This window comes from Ambystoma mexicanum, chromosome 4p, assembly GCF_040938575.1.
Source record: "Ambystoma mexicanum isolate Mex_15411 chromosome 4p, UKY_AmexF1_1, whole genome shotgun sequence".
NCBI lineage: Eukaryota > Metazoa > Chordata > Amphibia > Caudata > Ambystomatidae > Ambystoma > Ambystoma mexicanum.
In genome coordinates, this window is record NC_090927.1 from 969,149,578 (window position 1) to 969,175,717 (window position 26,140).

Below are 26,140 nucleotides of genomic sequence, written 5' to 3' on the forward strand. Positions count from 1 at the left end.
ACCACGACATCCTTGGCTCCTGTAAAGACCATGCTCCATTCTACAAATCACTTGGCATAGGCATTAGGAAATTGTAATGTAATAACCCAAATTGGATCATCACTGGTTGCTGTGACGAATCTAGCAACATCGTCACTGATTCTCTGGAGGGAAGCTTCTCTTACATGGCCAGGGAAAGGCAAAAGCTACCCGACTCTGACGAGGGTGGTGGCTATCTGCGGCAGGGCCATGTAGGGGAGGACAAACTTCAGAGAGGCAGTAAAACACTGAATCAAAATAAACCTTCAGATGTAATTCTTAATGACACCCATGTGCCTTTGCAACATGCCTGTATGGTTTATTGGGGCACGGATAAAGGATTCCCAAGTTTTCTTGACCAACAACCTTATTTAGTCCCCCCTTTTTTTTTTAGTCCCGGAACCAGGAATAGGAATGGAGCAATGAGGATGTTCAGAAGCGGTAAGCAAACACTGCTTGCTAGTCTTTGGAAAGTGTTAACTAATTTGGGGAAGTTTAAACACACACAGCTGAACAGAATACAAGTGAGAGGCAGAGACTACATCAGAACGCAGCTTGCGCCGACGCTGGTTGGATCACCGGAGGCGAGCACATTGTGGAAGGCAGCACAGAGGCTGACAAGAACAGCATGCCGAGAGACCGGGTCAAGACAAGCTCGCAGCTTTGTTGCTATGGGCAGCTGGATCTGCCAGAAGCAAAGGAAGATAAAGCAGGTGCCAAATGGCTAACAGGATTCAACCCCAGTCAGCAAAGCGAAGGAGAAGAAGACCGAAGGATGCGAGGAACACCAGAGCTGCCCGGCTAGCACTGAGAGAGCGACTACGTTACCAGTGTGCTTGAGAGCGATTGTTGCATATCATTAACAGTGCGAGAAAGCCCAATTAAAATAATTGGTGAAACTGAAACAAATAAGCACAATGTTAAGAAAAGGTCAGTGACCCAATACATGGGAAGAGAGATTGATACAAATACAGTGTTAAGAAAGGATCGGTGGACCCACTACTTAGAGAGAGAGGTTGATACGAAAACTAACAGTGTGAAGATAGGGTCAGTGTCCCAATGCTTGGAAAAGGACATTGACATAAATACGACCAGTGTTAGGAAAGGGTTGGTGATCCAATATTTGAAAAGAGGAGTTGATATCAATAAGAACTTTGCTGAGAAAGGGTTGGTGACCTAATACTGGAAAAGCATTATTTCTTGGATGATAGAAAGAGTGAGTGGAGAATGGAAAAGCTCTGGCAGGATAGTGAACCAGGCAAACAGTGAGTCTAGGACTCACACCCATGAAAGGATACAAAGCCCTGGCAGGAGAGTAAACCAGGCAGTGTGCAAGTCTGGGACCTGCACCCAAGAAATAGAACTGTGATATCCTTGCAGGAGAATAAACCAGGAGTGAGAAGAGGAGTAAACCTGAAACTATGGGACAGTGTGAATGAATATAAACGGGAAGCCCCATACCCTTTTTAAGTATCAGTGCTAAAGTCACAATACCCTGGCAGGAGAGTACACCAGGAGTAAACATAGGAACAGCCAACAGAAGAGGGAAGAACCATACCGCTTTAAGGTTAATGGTGATACAGAGTGGGATAAACTGAAGATTCAAGAGAACTGTGTTTAAAAGAGACTCAAGGGGAAGCGTATCCCCCCTGGAATACCCTTGTAGTGTCAAAATATATTGGATGGTGAAAAACAGAAGGAACAAAGAGGTATTTTCCTTAAAACTGTGGGAGCTTAATAAGTGGAGAAACTCAAGGGAGAAGTTGTCCCCCTTGAAATTGCGAAGTGAAATATTGGATGAAGAAAGAGATCCACAGGGAGATCCCTTTAAAACAGTGGAACATTATTTGACCTTTATTTCCGGAAACACCGGACAGACAGTGAAAGACCAGAAGAAACATAGGGGAAGGGAGGAGCCCTACTAAGATGGTGTCCATGAAAATATAATTTCTGTTTCACTGTTTTAGGGCTAACACTTAACAACCTAAAGCCCTAGGTTAGAGTGCATTGTTACATCCTCAACACTAATCAAGCCACGTTGGAGCACATGAAAGTACTTTTATAACTTGCTAATTGTGGTGCACAAGAAACATACAAAATCCCCGGAATGGCCCCAGATGAGGCCATTGCCGTATGACCGCTGAGCTACAAGCCCCACCAGGCCCAAAAGAATTTAAGGAGCACAAACTCCCCAGATACTGGTAAACAGATACCACTGTTCCCTTTTCTCACTCTTGCATGAATGTGCTACAATTAAAACCATAGGGTGGCAGGGTACAATGTTAACAGCAAGCATTAGCAATATAACAACTATAACAACATATAAGTGCAAATAATGTAATTATGAAATTGATGATATACCTTCATTTCTAATGATAAGACCTTCTTTTAACTGTTCTGTTTTGTTATCTTTATTTGCTAATATTTCTTAAAAATCCTTGATTTATGCGCCGTGAAAAACAAAAGCTTGAGAGAGCATAACAGATTTGAAACACATTGTTCTGTCCTGATCCCTTGGATGCATAAGTGCATTATGTAACAGAGGGAATGTTGATTGTGTGTCTAGAATGTTTAGATGTGGACCTGGTTCCCGCCCGGGCAGTTGGAGATGTAAGACTTGGTGGTGGGGTGCACTTAAGTGGGTTCACTTAGGGACTCAGCCCTGTTCCTGTCCTACCTACCTGTGTAACCTGATAAAGAAAGTTAAGTCCAACTTACTTGCTGCCTCTTGGAGTCATTCTTGCTACACACATGTTGCTTTGTCCATTGTACTATTATTAACATACTGTAATAAACAATTTTATTGACAAAATGCAAAAACGAATTGCATTTCATTGTGATTAATCTAGTTACCAGTAGCACACCTAGTGTATGAATTTCTGCGAATATGACTTAGAACCTCATTTTGGCAGAGACCAGTGTGCAAATGGACTACCTAACTTAAGCGGCAGCCGTGGGTCTTTTTCAGTAAATTGAAAGCAGTAAAGTAAAGCATAACAGCATCACTTGTCTAACAAAACATGTTCTTGTAGCTTCGATATTTGTTTAGTTTGGGCTATTGACACCTAATAGCCCAATCCAGCAACACCTAGTAGCCCAAACTATTGCATTCAAATCCAGATTGATTCAGGTACACATAGGGAGGAATGACATGAGGAGGGACACAGAGGAATGACATTTAAGGAGGGACACACAGTGTATTGGTGTAGTTTGGTTATAAGGCCAGCCATTCCCTACCCATAGCTGTACTAATCCCTATAACTATTCCCACCCATTCTTGCCTCTACCCGACCAAAACTCCTCCTAATGTGAACTCTTTCAGCTTGCTTGCTTTAATGTCTGCCTTCAAGGTGAAGCAACGTGCAGCGTGATGACGTAAGGCACAAGCTGCATATAAGGGAAAGGTGGGGTTGGAGTCTGGCCTCTGGGCCCGGCCTCCAGTTTTCCACTGTGACCCACGGCGTCTCTTGATGGGAGGCATTGTAGCCGCAGCAAAGCTCTCCCATTTTCCAAGGCCTCCTTTGTGAATCTGAAATTCCCCCTTGTCTCGTGGTTTCTGCTTCCCAGTCGTGTATCAGTCATGCTGGATAAGTGCGTGCTACTATAGTGTATGCAAAGAAACTTCAACGTGGGGTACAAGAGGTGGCACCCTTTCCATGGAGTGTTTGTTAATGTTATTGGCATGTTAATATTCTTAGTGGAACTCAAGACTGCTGAAATGAAGGGCACTCTTTCTAATCAATTTCCTAAACCTGTGCACAACTGAAGTGAATGGATGGGCGACTCCTCAGTTTTTTGCCCAGGTTCAACGTCCACAAACGTTCTAGAAAGCACTGCAGGTGACATATTTCATATGCTGCTGCTCATTTCCCCCCACATGTGAATAAAGTGCATATTTACGGGAAACTCCAGCCAACACATGTAATTGTCCCATGCATAATATATTCGCATACAACAAGGTATTTTGGAGCCAAAAGTACCTCCAGGTAGTCTTATTTCTAAACAGACCTTTGTACATCAAGCTACTAACAGGAGCCCAGTGGCTCCCTGTCATATTGTCTTTATTGTGGATATTTTGTCCTCACCCGTCTTCTCCGCTGTCCTTTTTCCAGGTTCCTGTATTCCCTGATGCTGACTGCTGGGAACATTTGTGTTAGTAACCAATCAATGCTCTACAAAGAGCAGTAAGTGGCTAACTTCACATCCTCACACTGCCTAATCAGTTTCCCCCCTGGGGCTTCTGCGGATTTCCACCCAGCATCAAATTGGTATGGCTGTTTTACTGCACAAAATTGAGGTGTGAATTTGAGATGAGACCCAAATGGGCCAAGACTCGGCGCCCATACCTGCATTAGTGCAACCTAAGTGAGGGTGGGTGGGCGATAGATCTGCAGAAGGCATCTGTGATCTCCGCTGCTTTCTTTTCTACCCTGACCTCAGCACTGTACCACGCTTCTATGCCCTCTAAACTACAAACATAGCTATCTTATGAACCTGGAAAGTTTCGATGGGGCAACAGTATTAGTCTATCAGAGATTGGTAGTGATAGACTCTGTTAGGAGGCACTGGCATTTTTGGGGAAGAAAGTGGCACTCTTTATCATCCCTCAGCTTTAGGTTGTTTGGGTTAGTCTGTATTGCATAGGTTAAAGCTGGGACCCTGGGGTGGCTTTCTGTATGACAGCAGGCGTCACATGGCCACAAGGAGGTACATGGCACCAACGGAAAAGCGGACTGGCATGTTAGTCGCATGTGTAGTTGGAAAAATTCATAGTCTTTCTGAGTGGCATTCACCTTTTTGGGAGTGGGATTTTTCTGCAGTCAAGATTCCGGACCCGCTGGACACTAGGCCTGGTCGAAGACGCGGCAGGATGATCGTCATCAAATCCGTCCTAGGTGTCCTCATCTTCTTCCTGCTCTAAGGGCCCATCGCTGCTGCTAACATTCTGTAAGTACATGGGAGCTCCGCAATGACTCCTTTTATTCGTCATTTAAGTGTAGAAAGCGGATCATGCTAGCCTCGTGCTCAGCGAGGCATGCCTTAGACTGGACCGTAGGATACAGTGCAGAGAATGTGGCCATTCTGTTTAAGGGTTAGTTGTCAATCGAGGTGCGCTTTTCTTCTGCAGGAGTGGAAGCCCATCAGGGGTTGTGATGACCAGACACAAAACCTCTGACTACTAGGCAAGCGATGCCAAGGCTTACGATGTGTCGATGCCTCCTATTTTCTTTTTTTTTTATTCGGCTGAGTTTATCAACCTTTGAACTTTGTGAGAAACATTTAAAACATCTCAATGTCAATGAATAATAATAATCATCTTAACAATCCATACAATATCAATAAAAATCAAGAAGGTCAGCAATGGCTACAGTTGATAACAGTTAATAACACATAAATATCTTAAAACAGGGAGTATAGGGTCCACCTTTTGCCATAACGATGTTCCTGAAAAATGATAGATACTTCCATTTTACCATTACTGATAAAGAGTGTAGGCCGAACTCATGACATATGATCTGTATCAGGATTCCCTGTGGGAGACCCAGGCCCTTTTTCCAGTATTGCCCCTCAAGTTTATTCCAGGCCATAGCTAACAGAGACAACTTCCCTACAACCCCATACGTCATGGTAGGGATAACTTTCTGTTTATAAAAAAATCAGCAATGATTCAAAGGAATATCTGCCAAAAGTATTGCGTAATAAGAGGCCTTGAGTGGCTGCTGTAACCATTTTGAGTTTTAAATCATTCGTATAAGGATTCTCTGTCCAAGAGCCATTTACTAAAACACCCAGATATCAATATTCCTATACCCTCTCCAGAGGGGCTTCCTCAACCTGCATAGTCCTCATTTCAGTTTTCTTAGTTCGTTTGGGGAGGAGGCACATAACCTTTGATTTTTTAGAGTTAATTTTAAATACATTCTCATAGCAGTATGTTTCCAAACCCTGAAGTAATCTTTGGAGGCCCACTGGTGCCTGGTCTAGCAAGACCAGGTCATCTGCATATAGGATCCATTGGACAGCATGGCCTCCTATCTTCAGAGGAAACAACCTGGTCCCTCTCAAATAAACCCTGATGTCAGCCAAGTAGAGGTTAAATAAAGCAGGGGCCAGTATGCATCCCTGATTTAAACCTCTTGCTGTCAGTATCGATTTGTACAGATGCCTTAGCCAGTTTATCCTGACCTGCATCGAGGTTTCAAAATACAAACCCTTGATCAGCATGAGGAAGTGAGGCGGGCATCCCCAGTCTTCTGATTTTGCCCACAAATAAAAGCGATCAACTAAGTCAAAAGCTGATTTGAAGTCAATAAAAGCCAAAAATATAGGTTGACCTGTGCGCTTTACTTGTTGTATTAGTAAGTCCAGAGTGGCCAAATTAATTGAGGTCCCCAAGCCGTCAACAAACCCAGATTGGTATATGTCAGATACCTCTATTTCCCTTGTCCAGTCTAGCAGACACCTCAAAATCAATTGGGCAAAAATCTTAGCTGAGACATCTAGAAGCGCTATGGGGTGATAATGTTGAGGTCCAGCATAGGGCCCCTTCTTAAAGATTGCAACTACCACTGACTTTTTCCCGGAGTGCAGCACAATACCCTCCTTCAGAATGAGTTTAAACATTGCTGTCAGTATGTCGACCTATTCTTAACGGTGGGTTTTTAACATCACATTAGAAAGTACATCCGGACCTGGTGCTCTCTCAGGAGAGGATTGTGCTATAATCCTTATGATATCCTCCCTTTCAAAAGTAAGGTGCCAGGAACCCTTCTCCTCATGTGATTGGCCAATGTCCCCCTTGTCATCGATTGAGGCTGCAAAGAGAGCCTGAAAATGGTCAACCCAGGATTCCTCTGAGATCATATTAGCTTGGAGTTCTAATTGTCTAAATCATTTTTATAGTTTAGCAATGACCATATTGCAGAGCTGTTTTTTGCTGCTAAAACTCTCAACATATGCTCCGCATCTGTCTGCAGCATAAGTGATTTATCGGTTTGCATCCAATTTTTTAATTTCTGTTTGAGGGATTTAATTTGTTTCCGCCCTCCTTCTGTGTGCTGTGGGTGTATCTTTTTGCTTTCCCCCTCTAGTTTCCCCTTTTTTTTAGTACCACCAGTGGGTCAAAGGCGTGGTTATGGTTGATTTGCCTACCCTTTAGAACAGTTCCTTTATTTATAAATCGGTCTAGTGTAATCGGATAATTCGTTAGGGTTAGCTAGCTGACCCAGTTGGCAATTCAGGCGCTTCAATAAATTAGTTGACCAAATGAAACGTTTTTCCCCGAGGTCACCTTCACCTTCTCAATGTACGTCTTTCTTACGTATGGGTTGATCGACAAAGCCTAAGTTATAGTGACCAAATCATGATCACTGTTTTTTTGTGGAATCACCGCCAGGTCAAGTATGCCGTCAAACAGATTCTGAGAGACAAAAGTGTAATCGATAGTGGCCACCTGGCTGCCTCTAGACCAAGGAGGGCCAGAAGGGTTATCCCCCTTTTGTGTGCTGTTGATCATAAGTAGGTCTCTGGATTTCATTAAGGTAAACCATGTGTTCATTCTTAATTGTTTTTTCCCCAATGTCTTAGACAGGAGATATTTAGATCTACCATGATGATCACCCCGTGTGTTAAGGGATCCAGTGCACAGAGATCCCATGAAAGGCTAACACGTTCCATAAAATCTTTGACGGTTATCCCCAATGGGTTCCAGTATAGATTAATGATGCTCAAAGAACTCCCAGGGTTAACTTGAGATCTCTCCCAAGCAAATCCTGTTAACTGCAAGAAGCCAGTTGGTGAGAGCCATGGAATAAGCTTAAAGCCCTGATCTTTTCTACATGCAGTCAATAGACCTGTGTCCGGACTCCCTCAGCTCCTTTTCTGGCTTGCACTGATACCAAGGAATAGCCAACAATAATAATCTCCCACTGGAGCCACGTCTCTTGTAAGCAAAAAACGTCCAGGGTGATCAGGGGGTTATTAATATTTTTTAAACGCTGGGAGTGACCCCTTGTATTCCAGGAAACCATCAGGATGTCTCAATTGGCGGCCCTTTATTTTTTACTAATTTCCCCCTGATCTCCCCAGTAAGACCCCTAGTAGCAATCTCTAACCCCCTGGGTATCCTCCAGGACATAACCATGTTCAATGGATCCGTAGCGTCAAGGAAACCCTGTGTGCATGTTATCCTCAGTGGTAGTAAATGTGGCAATTGAACCTGCGTCTGCCGCATAGGCGAGGGAAACTCTCCCATTCACTAACCTCAAAGATCACACAACCCAGTGAGCGAAATAAAGGGCCCACCTCCATAATTATATCCTTGGTTAACCTCGATGAGATATGCAGTAAAACTCTATGTAAATCTGATTCATGCACAAATTCAACCTGATCGATATTACCCGAGCCCACTGCTCTTAAACGCGGGATCCTGTGAAAGAGACTTAAAACATTTGCTCTATTCAAGGCACTAGGATCAGGGAAATCCACAAAGTATTCTAAGAGAAGGCGACTCATTGCATTGGCCTTCACTGGACCTCACCCACAGACCCCATCAACCAACACAGTATAGTCCAAATATTCATGCTGGCTTTCAATGAGATCTGACTGGTGCCTATTAGGCCTGTCCTCCTGCCATATGCACCAGTTGGAGGGTTGGTTAATAACTCTCTCCTCTTGTTGGATCCCAGTTTGAACATGAGGAATAGACATTGATTCTTGATAGCTGGTTGAATGTACTAGGCCCAGATTTCTAGTCGGGTGCCCTGAGTCGGAGCAAGGTTATTTTTTATTTTTCCCTCCAGAGCCTCCACCTTTGTCAATATCAAGGCAAGCAAAGCCGACTGGGCTGTGCTCTTTTCATTTAGTATATCATAGAGTTTTGCCAGAGTACTAAAAGTAATATTCATTGCTGCTAAAGTCAAATCCATTGGTGTCGCCACTTGGTTAGATAACCTGAACAATCTTCTTGGTGTCAGGTGAATAAAGAAAACAGAGGAGGTTGACAAGGTTCTTGATGAGTCCAGCGAGTTTGCATAAAGTATCGGGCATACTGATATATGAGACTCACCTGGCAGTAAGTGTTAGTCCCTTCCCCAGGACCCTTATTTCCAATCTGTCCTACCTTCCCAGATTTTTATATGTGGACTTTAGATCAGAGATATTGGAAAGGGCAGTCTCTGGGATGAAACCAGGCGAGCGAACCCCCCGTCAGTAGTTGAACACGGGTATTTGTGAGATAGACCCCACTATAATACTACCAAAATCATTGTCCGGCTGTGAGTATAATGTATTATTCTTCATGCCATGGACCTGCACGATTTCAATTCAGGGGAAAAAAAGACTTCTGTAAAGGCCTTGAGTTGACATTTTTAACATACACAAGAGGGGTATTGGATCCTTGCGGCCTCCTCCTGGAGATCAGTTTGATTCGCCCCATGTACTAAGGCAGAGTCTGAGATGTCTTCAAAGGAAATTAATTGATCAACTGGACAATCCAGGGTCGTCTGGCAAGGGTGGGCCAACTCCATAAGCAGTACATTTCCCCCTTTCCTTTGGATTTCTAACAGAACTTTTTTCAGCACCTTAGAAGTTAAAATAGGACCCGTCAAGACCGGGTCTATTGGAGATATTAGCTGCAGTGAGACCATACGAGGCGACTCCAGTCGTGTTTTACGTACTGGCATAGCTGTTTTAAGCATGTACGCGTAACACATCAAAATGTTTGGCCACAAGGCAAAGTAACCTGTGTGTCACGCAGAGGTATGTCCCCGACAGATGCTCCTACGTCAAGCTCCCGGTCACCTCCCTTCAAACAGGCTGACTCTTGCAGGCCCTGGGGCTCAAATTGAGAAGTCCAGACACTGCTCCCCTGCAAGTGCACCAGTTGCACATTGAAGCCGTTCATTATCGATGGTTCAGTGGTAGGAGATCAGATTTAAAATAGATCTCGCTGGGCATTCAGCTATACTGATCAGGTGCACTTGGCGGAAACCCAGGGTAATTGCAGATAGTTTATAACAAAAGGTTTGTGCACTGTAATGTGCTCATTTCACAATTTGGGGGAATAAACTCACTGGCTTCTTAAACTCGTATGCCCTTCATCAGCTGGACTGAATCTTCAGGAACACGACCAAATCCTGTTCTGCTTCATCTCCGGGCTCACGGAACACACTGAAGCACACCGCTGCGCTCCAGCAGCACCAGGCAATTTAAGCACGATCACCACCTCCAGCAATAGAAACAGCAGACAGACTCTGCTCTGCATCAGAGAACACACTGCAGCACACTGTTGCCCTCTGCCAGCCCCAGGAGTTTTAAGTCCGATCCCCACCACCAACAATAGAAACAGAAGACAGATCTACTCTGCACCTCAGAACACACTGCAGCACACCGCTGAGCTCCACCAGCCCCGGGCGTTTTAAGCACGATCACCACCTCCAGCAATAGAAACAGCAGACAGACTCTACTCTGCACCTCGGAACACATTGCAGCACCCTCCTATTTATTTTATTTATGGCCTATTTATAATGTGCCTATACTGTAAATGGTTTGCAAAGGTGAGGAACTTTTGACCTCTGCTACCATATTAGTGTTTTATTTCCTTTAAGAAATGTTGCATAGGTGTGGGAAGCTACAGAGACATAGAGTTCCTCGACTCCGTTGTAGGCAATGGGTTTACATTAGTTTCTTACACATCATTTATTGCGCCATAGATCATACATTGAAACACTGACATCTGTTGTAGTGGTTGAAACTAAAGTTTAATCATAGCCCTTTGTGATGACACGTGTTTCGACACTGCTGTGTCTTTATCAAATCAGGGAAAATCTGTAGTTTGATTTATCCAACAGAAATGTGAATACAAATAATCCAAATTAAGATTCCAAAATAAAGTTGCAAACATTGTGAATAGTAGAAAAGGGATAATAATAAAAGAATTGTACGGATCACAGTGTTGCAAAGAAAAGATAAAATGAATGTTCATTAATGATATGTAGAAAAACCAGAGAGATTTGGGTGGGAGGTCAGGGAGGGTCATTGAGGTTGTGAGAAAAAAGAAAAATAATAAGAAAATAAAACAAAAGAGAAAACGGGAGAAAAGAACACAGTAAAAACATAATATATAGTGATAAGTAAGGCGAGAATAATTTAGAGGCGGTTGTTAGCTTTCTTCAATATGTTAATCTTGTAGTAATTCAATTATAGTAAAATACGAAGATTGCCATAACTACTTGCTGAAGGTACCAAAAGTCAGGTTCAGTGGTACCAATCTATTATCAGTTAAACGTTTGCTACGATACAGTGAATAGGTTTGGGGCTGATTCACTGAGTGTAAATTGCCTCTTAATTGAGGAAGATCTTACCCTTATGATACAATCTAGTCCACTTTGATATTTCTCTTAGTGGAAAAGACTGTATGTAGATATGTGTTAGAGCAAATTGATCTGGAAGAACTCTCAATTAAGTTTATTTTGAATAAAGGAATGATGACATCTCGGTGTCTGAATTCAAACCATCATCCACTGTTCGGAAACGGCAAATAAGTTTCGCCTCCTCCTGTCGGAGTTTCAGTTCCTGATTGCCTCCTCTTTGGCTTAGGGTATCTGCTCTGTTCATCACAATAATATTGCCGCCTTTATCAGCCTCTTTGATCACTATGTCTTGGTCTTGTTTAAGTGCTTTGAGGGCTTCCTTTGCCGGTGGTGTTAGGTTTTGCCTCTTGATTTTGCCTGTAACCTAACACCTCAAGAGGCATAGCCTAACACCACCGGAACAGGAAGCCCTCAAAGCACTTAGACAAGACCAAGACATAGTGATCAAAGAGGCTGATAAAGGCGGCAAAATTATTGTGACGAACAGAGCAGATTACATCCAAATGGCTAGAAATCATCTCAACACACCAGATTGTTATGAAGTATTATCCAATGACCCCAAAATGGATATCATTAAGGACTTGAAACTTATGATTGACAGTTGGTAATGAAAGGGACTGATTACGGACGAGGAAAAAAGATACCTGTTTATCCGCAAGCCAGTGACACCAACAATATACTTTTTGCCCAAAGTACACAAGCCATTTTTAAAGATCCCAGAAGGCAGACCATTTCTTAGCGGAATTGGCTGGGCCACAGAACCAATTGCTGAGTATATAGACAATATCCTAAGACCCAGAGTTCACAAGGTCAAAGCTTACTTCAATGATACCACATCAGCCACTAAAATAGTGGAACAAACACATTGGGAACCATCATACCTACTTTCAATGTATGCTCTATGGCGCAATAAATGGTGTGTAAGAAACTCATGTAAACCCATATACTGTAAATGGTGTTTCAAGGCGCAACAAGACAAAAGAGGGGTTGGGGGTACAGGGATGCATGCACTCGGGACTGAAATGTGAACAACCATTCTCTTGTTGTCTGTTGTGCTTTTGTATTTTTTACAACCTGGTGTGTTTTTTTCTCCACCCTTAGCGTGAACATTAACTTCTGCACCCGCTGCGAACGCCTGTAAATGTGCGCAATGAAGTCCTTCAGCTCGCATTGATTGACTGAACGGTTACTGGTTATTGATCCCTTGATTGGACGTCTGGAAAACTGACTTGTTTTAGACTTTGTATCGGACACTGGCCTGGGCTTTAAAACCGTGTGAATGGCCTTTAAGCGGAGACCAAGCCAAAGTGGCGGTGTTACTGGAAGGCCCCATCGCTGGTTTTATTTTTGTATTTATGACGTATTAATGTTTTTTTTTATAGATGTCATTAATAAATATTGACAATAATAACTGTTCCTGGTTTTTAGTGAGTTCTGGTTGCAACACGGTGATGTGTGCCTTATATTGCTCCATGACACGAGAGTATGGTTGGTGGTGACTTTTAGGGTTAAGACAACCCCGGCCCTTTAAGAGAAAGCGGTGGTGGTGCTTTACAAGTTGGCTTTGTATTCACTGCCGCTCCATGGCGGTTCACCCTCCAAGCACACAGACATTCTTCTGAAGCCCCACAATGTTGGAAATTTGCCCGAGTGACTTGTACTTAACTCGTATATCAAGCTCCCAGCAAACCTATTCACAGGGAATGCATTTAGGCAAGTGACACCTCTGCTTTGTAGGTATTTTGGATCAGTTGTCTGTACTCAAGCCCTCTAGTTCCTGGTAGTTGATATTAACGGTGGCTGTTGCGTGACCTTCTATGCGGCAGTCTCGTCAAAACAGAATGCTTTCCCCAGAAGCCTGACCATATTTAGTTTGGGCTATAAACTGAAGCTATTGCATTAGAGTGCATATAGGGAGAAATGGCATGAAAGGAGGGACACAAAGCTTGTAGGTGTTATTTGCACACGCATTGACTGCCCATGGCCAAGCTAATCCCTATGGCCATTGCTACCCAGCGCCAGACCCTCCCGGTGCAAACTTTTGGAGCTTGTTTTAAGTAAGCCTTACCATCAAACCTTGCACTGGAAATGCTAGTCTAATAGACATGTCTAAACCAGGTCTGCGTTCAGCCACTCTATTTATATAACCACTATGTGTGTCCTTCATTGAGGTCCTGTTAAAAACATGCATTGGATAAACCAACACCTTTGGCTTATGCATAGCATTAGGCATTGGCCAGACACTGCTATTAGATGCACAGGTACTCGAACCATTTTGCACCTACTACCATCAATGGGCAGTTAATACCATTAGAGCAGTGCCTAGCAAGTCCCTTTCCCATGCCTGCAAAAAATTGTTGGCATTGCCAATGCTCATTTCCAAATGTTTTGCATAGTAATTGACAGTGAACAGAATAGAAAGACATCTATGGATATGCTTGATGACACAAACTGGCAGGAGTAATTAAAATCAGTCAATGTGTATAGTTGTGCAAAGGCAGTGTTATTGGCACAACTGCTAAAGCTGTACTACTTGTGTGAGCTGTTCTTGTGTAGGATCACTTCCTTACCCTTCCCAATAGCGCTCCTCTGACAGATCTCCATGTTTGGCTTGCAGTGCCTTGCTTGATAGCTTCTTTATGGTTTCTGACTGAGCAACAGGAAACAAAGCCCCTCTGTGGTGTTCTTTGAGGACCCCCGGCCGAACTAAACAACAAACCAATCCCCAAAACCTGAATGGGTTCAGTGAGCAACTAAGTGGCTATTGCAGCCCCTCTTCAGCAGGGATCTACACCACAGACAAAGACAATTCTTTCTACGCTTGCCAACTGTGTCAACCTCTTTCACTACCAAAAGACCCACATTTACAATGATTTTATAAGCAAAAATATGGTTAATGTATTTCTTTTTTTTCTGTCCCACAATCCCTTCACCCTTTCACCAATGGTCAACCTGCTATCACGTTCAACCTGCTGGAAATCTAAAATACACCTTTGGTTTATTGTAAACCCCAAGAAGGTCTGATACAAAACAACATACCTTGTGCTTTGCCATATTCAGAAGCTTTTGATTTTTTTCCCCCAGAATGAAAGTATCATATTCCGTCCATCACAAAAATACACTTTCTTACCAGTGTAACCCCATATCTCTCTCATTCTTCGGGAAAACTTCATTGGCTCCCAGGAGTCAAACGCATCCGCTTTTAAGCTCTCTGTTTGTTACACCGCGCCTTCTACGGCCAAGAAGCTGAATATTTACAGGCTGAATTCTGGCCACATGTGCCTGGCCAAGCTCTGCGTTCTGCTGACGCCTGTCTCCTACCCATACCTCTGGTGAAATATAGTCAGATTGGGGGCGTTGTTTCTCAGTAGTGGCCGCGGGCCTTTGGAATGCCCTGCCGTTCGCCCTCAGAGCCATGGTCCTCCAGCTGGCTTTCCATAAGGCCCTGAAAACGTACCTGTTCTAAATTTATATGTGCCCACCGTTCTGCTAGAAGCACCAAGATGCCTCCAGGCGAATGTCATGCTTAACAAGATCCACACAATACAATACAATACAATACAATACAATACAACTTCATGTGAGAAATTAACATTACAAGTTTTCTGGTATCCCGCCGGTAATTCTGGTGGGATATGAGGAATCTGCCCTATACCGCCTCCGCCGCCTGATATCCCGATATTACAGGTGGCAGAGACAGCAGTAAGTTTGCATTCCATGGAGTCCCATCGGACTCCATGGGATGGGATTGCCGGAATGATCAGCACAAGAAGTATCAGTGCCATGATTCCAGACTTTCTTTGCCAGTAGGGGCCTGATCTACCAGCAGGTCAGGGCTGCCTGTAAATCAGAGCCCCCACTAGCAAATTTGGGTTTCCCCAGTCCAGTAAAAATGCAGGTGCCGGTATAACAATCAATCTTTCTGGCATTTTTACCAGACCGGGGACCCCGTACTGAGGTCCAGTGACTTGTGACTTTGGTGGTTCACTGAACTCTATTGACAATTAATGGTAGACTCAGGAGGCAGATCAGTAAAAGAATAGACATGGACACTGTTCACTGTCTGTCCTTGGAGAAGTGCGACTTGAAGCAGAAAACATTGGCGGGACAGTCTGACCAAACATGCATTGCCTCTGCTCTTGTGGTATGTGTTCTGTTGCATAGCGTAGGTCTCCAAAATCCACCCTCTTCTCTCACCCGCCATCAGTGTTGGGCTGGTCTACAGAGAACAGTGGAGATTTCCTGGAGGGTTTCTACACAATGCACATCTTTAGTCTGGGTAGCCTGGTTTTCTGCTCCTCTGACCTGCCCTCCCATTCATCACAAACCTTCTCTACACATCCCCCACAATCCTTGCAAGGAAAGAATTAGTTGTAAAGCTTCCAGTGTGTTATTCCTTATCGTTCACAAATGTATTTTGTCCATTTATTATTATGTTTAACTATTTTCTTATATTTATGTAGGAACAAACGAGCCTTAAAATACACTATTTGGCACATCTTTACAAACATCCTCTGGCGAATACCCCCCCTCCCTCCCCCAACCTACAAACCCCACTTAGAGGGGTTCAACTAGCTCACTACATTGGTTTGCAGGGTGTTATATGGGGTAACTTTGTAAATCCTTTCCAGGGCCCCTTTTGATTCCCAGTCCAACTTTGCCGGCCACTGGCCACTGTTACAAACACAAAGATCACGTGCTAGTTTTCATACACATGATTTGATTGGAGTACGCCATTAACTGCGATGCAAAGTCTTTGTGCACAGTGAAACAGTGATAGTGTGCAAGGACCCACCTGGGATCTGCCTCCAGGCCTTGCTTGGCTTCTTTTTCCCCTCTCTTCTCTTGGGAGTTCCCGATCATGAAGTAGGTCTCCTTGACGGTGGGGAAGTCATCCAGCAGAGCTTTCAGACTATTGCAGTATGCAATAATCTGCCCTCTCAAGGCATAGTGGGATATGCGCTGGCTCAAACTGCAAGAAAAAAGAATGTAGCAAATATATATACATTATATAAAATATAATTGCAACATCAAACGTGCTGTCTTGTGTAGCTCTTTCGATTGTAATATCATTCTCTTTATCAAGCTCTACGTCCTGATGTGACATTGTATTTGCCAGTTTGCCGCATTATAAAACCACTAATAATATAAAATAAAATGATGGCCTAAAATAGTATCTCTATTTTGAAATACCAATGGCGCGATGGCAGTGGCGGAGACACATGGTATAATCTGAACAAGAACACATTTTATCAGAATCAATTTTGTAATCATGTTTCATATGAATTGGTGAAAAGGGATTATGTTTGGACTGTAATGGCATGTCCTGCATAACACTGAAGCACAAGTCAAATGTATCATGGAAAGGGATTTAGAATTTAACTATATAATAATAGTTAAACACAAGAGGGCATCCATTGATATGATATGATATGATAGTTTATTTATATAGCGCCTATACACAATGTGTTTCAAAGCGCTTCAAGGCAAGGGAGGGAACAAGGGAAAATACAATGACATTTTCACAGGCCATGAACAGTAAGGATGTGAAATTAACTATCATACTCAGCCTGACGACATTTCAGATAGTGCAAGAGCTAAGACTTAGATAAGGAAGGGAGGGGGTGGAAACAGACAGGCGACTACCGTACTAGGCCTGACAGCATTTCTTGTAGAGCCGGAGAAAAACAAAAAGGTGAGGGAGAGCGATGCAGAAAGGGAGGGGAGGAACAAAACAAGCGACTATCGTACTAGGCCTGACGAAATTTCAGATAGTGATGGGGGTTGTGGGGGCGGGAGGGGGACAAGCAAGGGGAGAGGGGAGGAGACAGACGAAGTTGCTATCATACTAGGTCCAGGGAAAAATCTGATAGAGTAAGTGCGTAGAAGAAAGTAAGAGGAGGAGGGGAGGAGATAGGAAAAGGGAGAATGGAGAGGAGGAGAGAACAGAGAGTAAGCAGTCAAAAAGAGTGGAGAAGCAAGAGGCGATTTATTGACATACAAGGGTTCCAAGATCCACCACTGTGTACACTTGCCTATCCAGGCCACTTAGCTGAACATTGTCGCTCACAAGCTACGCCACCCCGCTTAAACACATACAATATGTCATTGTTAGATCAAAGTCTATCAACATTTTCTAAAATAAGGTCGTTCTGATGGGTTCTGTAATGTGCACACAGAATGGGGGGAAGGAGTAATATTATTGTCCAATTTTCAAGGGCATATCTATGCATTTAAAAGCAACATTTATCAGCGAGCTAAGTGCTAGCGTCTGAGATCTGTCTGTAACCTTCATGGCAATGGGTGAAATACCGACGGGATTGACTCAATTTATCCTTCTGAGGTTGATAAATTGAGCGTGGTAATAATTACAAATGTAATTACATATTAATATTTACATATATTGTTACAATGTCCCCTGTCTTGTTTAGAGGACTTCTAATGGGGTGAGTCAGGAGGCTAGGTGGCCCAAGCCATTGGATGAAGTTTCTGGGCCTTTATGAACTATATGGCAGGAGGCCAACACATCCTCCAGTTGTTACCCTATGCAATGACCTCTTAAACAAGAGAATCAGAGAAATAAACGTGTCCTGGTTCTGTGTAAAGAATTTGTGTTCAGCAGGAGAGAGGACACAATTGCTGGTCTCCTGCTGCAGAGAACCAGCACTTCATAAACACTTGCCTCTCCAGCAAGCACGCAGGAAATGGAGCGGTGTGGGCGTTTAGAGGAGATATGCAGTGAAGTTTGGCGTGACTTGACATGGGGAGAAAGAGCTACCAGGAAGATGTCAAAGGACAGTAAGGCGAAGGAGTGGTGTAGATTAAATGCACGAGTGGAGAAAACAGCAGGAGGAGGAAGGGGAACGAATCAGTGGGTAGAAAGTGGAGAACAGCAAGGAGAAAGAAATCTGGGGGTGGAAAATGGAGCACTTCAGGTGAAGGGTGGAGAAGGACAGAATATGGGTGAAGGTAGAGAACTGTAGTCGAATGAGGGAGAAGGCATATGAGGGTGGAAGTTGGAGAACAGCAGGTGGAGGAAGGAGATGCACACCTGATGGTGAAAGGTGGAGAACAGCCTGTGGAAGAAGGAAGAAATAGAGGAACATCAGAGTGTGGAAAGGAAGAGACCAGAATCGGGTGGAAGATGGTTGGACAAACAGAGGTTGGGACGAGCAAAGCCAGAGTTGGAGGAAGGAAGAGCACCTCAGGTTGGGGTTAGATAGAACCAGCCAGAAGTAAGAGAAACTGGGAACCAAAAGAGACAAACACTGGTCACAGCAGAAATAGACAGAGGAGAAAGGTACAAGAGGGTAAGCACAGCCCAGGGCTGTGAAGGCACAACCTGTAAAGTCAGAGCCCATTTTGGAGAAGGAACCAGCATCTTGTGTTTGATGAGTAGGGCCCAGACCAGTGGATGTTCAGTGAACAAGGGTTGAGGGTAAATATCAGGATTGTAGGGTAGCGAGGTGGTGAGACCCCCAAGGACCCAGCCTGTGGAAACAGGAGCTAAAAGGCCAGTGTGATTTTGCCTGCCCAGGAAAGTGAAACTATAGCGTTGGCTACAATTTATGGCCAAGATGCAGCCACAGCCAGAACGACTGGAGAAGATCTCTGCCCGATCACAGCCCGAGAGACGAGCAAGAGAGTCTTGCTGTGGAACAAGCAACCAAGAGACTGAGTGTCAGGGAGTAACTGCAAAATCTGTGTGAATTGTGGAGAAGGAGATTTTATTTGTTGGGCAGATTGACAAGCCTAGTGGAGTTAGAGTTCCTGAAGCTAGGGAGGTGATATAATATTTGTTTGTGGTGATATGCACACATGTAACTGAGAAGACACTGCAATGGAACTGTACTTGATCTATTCCCCTCAAACTATGTTGGAGTCAAGAGAGGATCTATGAATTGGTTTGACAATACCCGCTTGTGCTAGTAACTCCTTTTTCCATGCGGGAACAAGGAAAGGTGGTGGCAATGGAAGATCTATATTGGAATATCACACATTGTTTATTCAGTTTCTCTCTTCTGATGTTTTAAGAAAGGCAGAAGCAGAGAATAAAGAAAATACTTTTGAAACCTCAACCCTGGGGTGGTCTAGCCTATTGGTTGATGTTTATAGTTTCGAAATAGTTATTCCCAAAGCAATTTGTGAGAATTGTTGCAATAATATATGCCAGCATTGCCATTGCAAAACCCATTTTCATGCTGATTGTGCCTAAAGAAAATCATGCACTAAGTATCCACAATGTATACCAGCATTACCTCCTCTTTATGTTGGATTTCCCCAAAATGTCTTGAGGCATGTCTGAACAATAAATGCCTACATTTCCATTATAAAACACATTTTCAAATTGCTTGGTACCCAGGTTCTGTCCGATAACACTTTCACTGCATATGTTCGGCCCCCATGCCCCTGCCTGCCCCACAACACGCTCAGTTCCTAAGTACCACCCAATGTGGCACTCACTGTCACTGGTGCGCCCCAGTGGCGATCGCTGTGCCCATTCTCTGCCCCAATGTGGCTGTCGGTGTCTAGGTTCTGCCCCATGTGGCTATCATTGTTACAAGTCTTCCCCAATGTCCCTCCCTGTGCCCAGCTTCAGACTCACTGTTGATCTTTGCGCCAGAGAACTGTCCCAATTCATCCCCACATCACTCTTAGATCCTACGTGTTGCCCTCACCTGGCCCTCACTGCCACAGTTCTGCTCGAATGGCGTTTTATACACCCCTCACCAAATAAAAAAACATTGGCAAAGCCAACAGGTTTTGGCTGTCCCATTGCAAATGCAGACTCAAATGCTGCCACAAGTTCATCATGTTCCTGGTACCCCATATGCAAAGGGTATAAACCTCAGTGAGCTGGTGCTGCCACCATATGGTCATTTTAGCATCACATACCTCAATAAGACCTTCATGTTCCTGGTAAGTCACCATATGTAAGTCATAGCTTTGCAGGTTCTGCCATAGGCGGAATGCAGACTTAAATACTCCATCATAAGCCTGGTATAGTCCCCATCTGTAAGGGATGCCCCATGTGCCCAGGTGCTGTCACCATATGCTAAGCACACCCTCAAGTGCCCCAAGAATATCCCACAAACCTTGTATGGTCACCATAACTAAGACTGACATTATGAATGAGGTTTTGTACTGATTGAGTGATTTCTGCTCACTAATAAAAGGCAGAAGAGGCTGATTGCAGCAACTGTGTGATATCGCCAGTGGCTCCAAGTCATCTCCGACTACGGTAAGTAAAGGTGTGGCATCTGGCCTTTGAGACATTGAACTACATGTATATCCAGATAAAACAGTGGTGCTAAAAATAATTCAGCATTGGGATGATGGGCAGTGTCGCTCCACCTATAACAATGGCTCTACTGAAGTAGCAAGTGCAGAACCCGAGCTACATCTTCAGTGGAAGCAGAAGTGCATCCAAATGAAGACTTTTCTGAAAAATAGAATACAGAGAAGCATGCTAAAGGACATTTGGCCAACTATATCAAGCACTCTTAGAGAGCACATTTAAAAGCTAAGATTACCTTGTGGTTGGCGACCAGCGTGACCAGTGGGAGGGGAGGCGCGATGGAGCCGGGATGACTGGAGCCGTGGAGCCGCCCGCGGATGTTGTGGCGCCGGCGAGCGCTGGCGGAGGATTGCTTCCGGCGGCATGCCGCGGGCGGGAGGGGGTGTGCTGTGGGGAGGGTGCGGGTGTCGGGCCGCCGTGTCCCGCGCGGCCTCTTGGTGGGCAGCGGTGTGCGGCCCAGCGGAGGCAGTCGCGGAGCTCTGTGGAGGCGAGGGGCAGTGCAATCCATTTCCTGACGTGGGTGGAGCCTGCCCCAAGCCTGAGCTGGCTCAGCGTCCTGCTGCCTGGAGACGCGGCCGGCAAAGCTGAAGAGCGTATATCCACGGAGAGGCTGAGGCAGACGGGCCTCTGTGGCAAGCTGGACACGGATCTCCAAACGGATTCTGTGTCAAACCAGGTCACTACCCACCTATCCTCAATTTCAAATGCAATGCATAAAAGCAAAGTGACCAAAACACAAAATGGAAACACATACATTGAAGCACCAAAAATAAATATCAGTACAAAAAAAAAAGGTGCCATTCTACATCCGAGATTGGCACATTAAGATGGCATTTCAATGGGAAATCCGCTCACTTTGAAGCGAATAAAGCCATAAACAACGACAAAATCCAAACGACTAAAAACAGCCATGAAGGCTTAACTTCAAAAACAGTGCTAAAGGAAAGAAGCACTGTACTGAGAAGAAATGCTACTTCAGAAATAACAGATGATGACTTATTAACTAACACAGCGGAGATCATAAACATACAGAAATCAAATCCAACCCCAGAAAAATCTAATGCTATGAGCGCTAACTCAGAGAAAAGTTTATATGAAAACAAGTCGAAAAGAAAGCACATCAAAGCAAAGTGTAGAGGAGGCGCAAAATGAGTCATGGGCACCCAAACGTCCCCGAATTCACTACCCTGAGCAAAATTCTCCCACAAATACACCGGATGATTTCCCAGATCCTGTTAGAAAAGCACCCCAGACCATCGATCCTACAACCAAAGTTGCGTTTGATCCAGAAAATCAAAGGCAAAAGTCTTTTGAAAAGGGAGAGATAAATAGACAACGTGCTGTAGAAATAAAAGCACTACAAGACCAAATCAAAAACTTTTTACCACATACAAAAAATGGTCCAAAAGAAACCATGTCATCAGATGATAACTCCTCATCTTCATCAGAGTATAGCTCAAATGAGAGCAACAGAAATAAAGGAATAAACCTACAAAGACGCAAAAATGGTACCAACTTTGGAGCAACAAATGAGACTAGGTGGTTAAAAGAGGCACAGGAAGTGATCATATCCTCTGTATCAATAACTATGGCTCCTTTTATAAAACTGTATGAAAGTCTAAACGAAAGCCAACGAGATCAATCGACAATGATAGCCCTAATGAATAGTAAAATGATCTATGTGGAATCAGTCATGGAATCAATCAAAGAAAAGCGAAGCCGAGAGAAAGAAATGGATGGAGTGATCCTAAAAACATTGATTGATTCACTGCAAGATGCAAAAACTGACAAACATCATTTTCTAGAAGGAATTCGAGAAATCATCAAGACTTTAGCGCCCCAACCAAAAAAGGACTGAATCAGGATTGGATATGATGCAGCCAATTACATGCGAAGACCAAAGAGACGTCCAACATCTCCCATCTGTGGTCGAACCTGAGCCAACACAGCCCATTGCACATGGAGACCAAGGAGCATCCGCCACTGTGTCATTGAGTGCAAGATTGACTCCTAAACCAACACAAATCAAAACTAGAATTGGACAAAAAACCTTACCTGAGACTTCAGAAAAATCGTTGGAAAATGCAGATAAAGCGGCCACAAGTGCTTTTCCAATATTTGATTCCAACGCACATAAAAAGTCAGAAGAAGCAAAAATAAACAATACACAAAAGAAAGGCCAAAAAAGTACATTTAAAACAAAAAATGCGATCAATAAAGAAAAGAAAAAGATCTGCGGGTCAAGGAGTTTTTTGTGAAATGCAAAAGTCACAATGGAAGAAGAGCCACTTAGCACCGCTTTTCGCAGTAAACCTGTAGAGACTCCACAGCCGTTGATCTCGGAAAAGATCCAGACGGTATCCGTGTCATCCGAAGATTCTAGTTCACACGATGGAAGCCTACAATAACTTTTGGACTGTTCGGTCTATGATGATGAAAATTTGCAAACAAACGAAACACAGGAAAGGGTGATCATGGATTTCAATATATACGAAGCCAAAGAAGTATGCATTGATCCCAGGGTGCCAGATGAAGAAGACTTTCTAACCCTAAGTGATAAATTAAAAAAATGCACAGCCAAACACTCCAAAATAAAAGAAATAAAGGAAAGTTTTTCGCAGAAAGAAGTGCAATTTACCAACTCGAATAATGTACAACAAAAAGATACAAGAAATGGGACAGGACCACAGAGTGAAAAACAAGGAAACTTGAGAAACACTGGCCTGAACCACAAATGGATGAAGCAAAAACCGAAACCACCGAAAAATACGGTTGTAATACTCGAAGAAATTGCAAGAAATTCTGATGGGCTGATACTAAACAGATCAGCTGCCATGAAACTTCTACAGTATATCCCACAATTAAAAATAATAAAATCAGAGGAAATACTGCCAGTAAATTTCCCCGATGAAGCATGTGTCGATCTAGTTGAAATTGTGATGAATTTGGTGATACTTGCTTCCATCATGCTAGAGGCCCACGAAAACTTCAAAGTACTGGGCTTTAAGATCACAGAACCAGTAGATCTCCAAAACCTCAATAAAGAGCCTGGAACTAGTGGTAAAAACAAAACTGAGCACTTCAAGAGAGATTTATCTGAAGTTGAGGAGATGCAATATAACAAATTGAGAATTGAAAATGGAAAACCAAATCAGAGAGAGAACTAACATTATGATCAGAGTCATTTGGGCGGAAGCAAAGATCCAATAAGACTGACTTCAGAACCAACAAATAGAATACTGAAGGAAAATGGAAATGAAGATAAAATTCAAAAGCATGAAAAAGAACATCTAAATAAAATAAAAATAACCATAAGAAGAAATCAAAAAATGGCTGAATCAACCAACTCACTACAAATAGCAAAAGAGGATCCGAAGTACTGGAATTGGCTAGCTGGTACTCTTGCTATTAAACCAAAACTGTAGCCATCCAAAAAAGTCCAGATCGACCAATGGAAAATACGAAGCTGGAATACCAGAGGATTTCGCCATCTTTTCAATGACATCAATCCCTCCTTAAACGAGCTGGACATAATATGCATACAAGAATCTTGGTGCTTGAACCTACAAATATTAATCCGTATATACAGGCAACAGTTGTACAATTTCAGTTGGAAGCTCCAAAAGTTAAACAAACGATGTTAATACTGAATGTCCATTGCAATCCCTTAAAAAATGAAAGCAAACGCTTCATAGCTCAAATAATGGAATGCCTGGATGAAAAAAGAGAAGCGTTCCAAGATCTAAATATCTTCATCTGTGGTGATCTCAATGCAAATTGCTTCGAAGAAAATAAACTAACACAAAATGACATAAATCAAAAAAATGGTCAAAAATGTGGGAAATCATGGAATGATGAAATGGAAGCAAGGAGATTGCACAGATTAAATGGAAACACGAAAGGAGATATACCGCAAGCAAAGACCTGGTCAAATGGCAATGTGAGCAATACACTCAACTACATGTTTGTCTGTGAACAACTGCTAGCGAAAACTCAAAGCTTCAGGATATCACCTTCAATTTACAGCGATCATGAACCAATTATCGCTGTATTCTCACATTGGGAGAATAGAACAAAGCAAACATGGGATGCAAAAATAGAGCTAGAACACGGACTAAACCACTTAAGGTTGAAAAAAAAGTGACTTTGATACTATATTGGAAAATCTGGAAAAGTGGCAATTCAAAGAAAAAATGACTGTAGGATACGATACATCACTACAGATATTTAGACAAAACACCGGAAAACACGCAAAACTAAGAGTCAAAAAATTACATGTACATGATCCAGAAGTGGTGACACAAAAGAAACAACTAAGAAAGGATCTATGCGCATTAAAAAATGAAAAGAATAAAGGAATGAAAGAACTGATCCAAAAAAGAAAACAAAAATACAAAAATTGGCAGAAAGCCCACAAATCACAATTGTTACAACAGGATGCAGAAGCCATGCAAAAAGCCATGAATAAGACAAACAGTAGGACATTATGGGACCTGCTAAATGATAAATAATCATCAAAAGCGGCGCTCACGAATCCATTATCAGAAATTGTTTGGATGGAGCACTTAACAAAATTGTTCAACGAGATAGAAAAATCTGATACTGAAAATAACACTAATGAAGAAAAAGCAGGGCCATGGTATATTTCATTCGATAAGGAGGAGATAAAGTTGCTAATTATGAGAGCAAGCTCCTCAAGAGCCCCAGGGCCAGATGGTCTATCGAATGCAGTGTTAAAAGAAGACCCAGAGAAATGGGCAATCTTTTGTCAAAGACTGCTCAAGAGAATTGTTAAGCAGGGACAAACGCCAAAATCGTGGAAGCTGGCCATTGTCGTCCCAATTTTCAAAAAAGGCAACCGGATGGACCCTAAAAATTATCGGTCAATTGCCCTACTAGATTGTGTTGGGAAAATCTTTGCCACTCTTTTGCTAAAACAACTGAATACATGGATCAAAGACTCAAACACATATGACAAAAGACAATCGGGCTTTGTTGAAAATGTGGGGTGTAATTTAAATCTCCTGATACTAGGATTGATGAAAAAAGAGCCTACACAAATAAACAAAAACTGTATACAGCCAGCATTGATCTGCGCCAAGCCTTTGATAGTGTAAACAGAAGTCGGCTTTGGGAAAAATTGGCCCCCAAAGGTTGCCCTACAGATCTCCTGAAAGCCATCAAGGAACTGTACGCCAAAACTTCGATAAGAGTCAAATTAGATCAAGGCGGCAACCTATCAAAGGATATAAAAACAACAAAAGGCCTCAAACAAGGATGCCCGTTAGCAGCCACTTTGTTCTGCTTCTACATTGAAGACTTGCAATACTGCCTGGAAAACAGCAGGACCTTTCCACCTAGATTAAATGGCAGACCTGTCAAGCATCTGCTTTATGCTGATGACCTGATAATATTAGATCACACACAAATTGGTCTACAAAGAGCCTTAAAT

General features: G+C 43.1%; 1 protein-coding gene across 1 annotated transcript in view; it reads right to left on the minus strand.

Moving 5' to 3' along the window:
- Positions 1–15,961: 15,961 nt before the first annotated feature.
- LOC138452877 (uncharacterized) overlaps positions 15,962–26,140 on the minus strand; it is a 43,197-nt gene continuing 33,018 nt past the window's right edge. Inside the window, exons 5-6 of the mRNA XM_069605224.1 lie at positions 16,186–16,362; positions 15,962–16,064 (exon numbers count right to left, since the gene is read on the minus strand). Coding sequence (XP_069461325.1) covers positions 15,962–16,064; positions 16,186–16,362 — 280 coding nt within the window. The remainder of the gene's footprint in view (positions 16,065–16,185; positions 16,363–26,140) is intronic.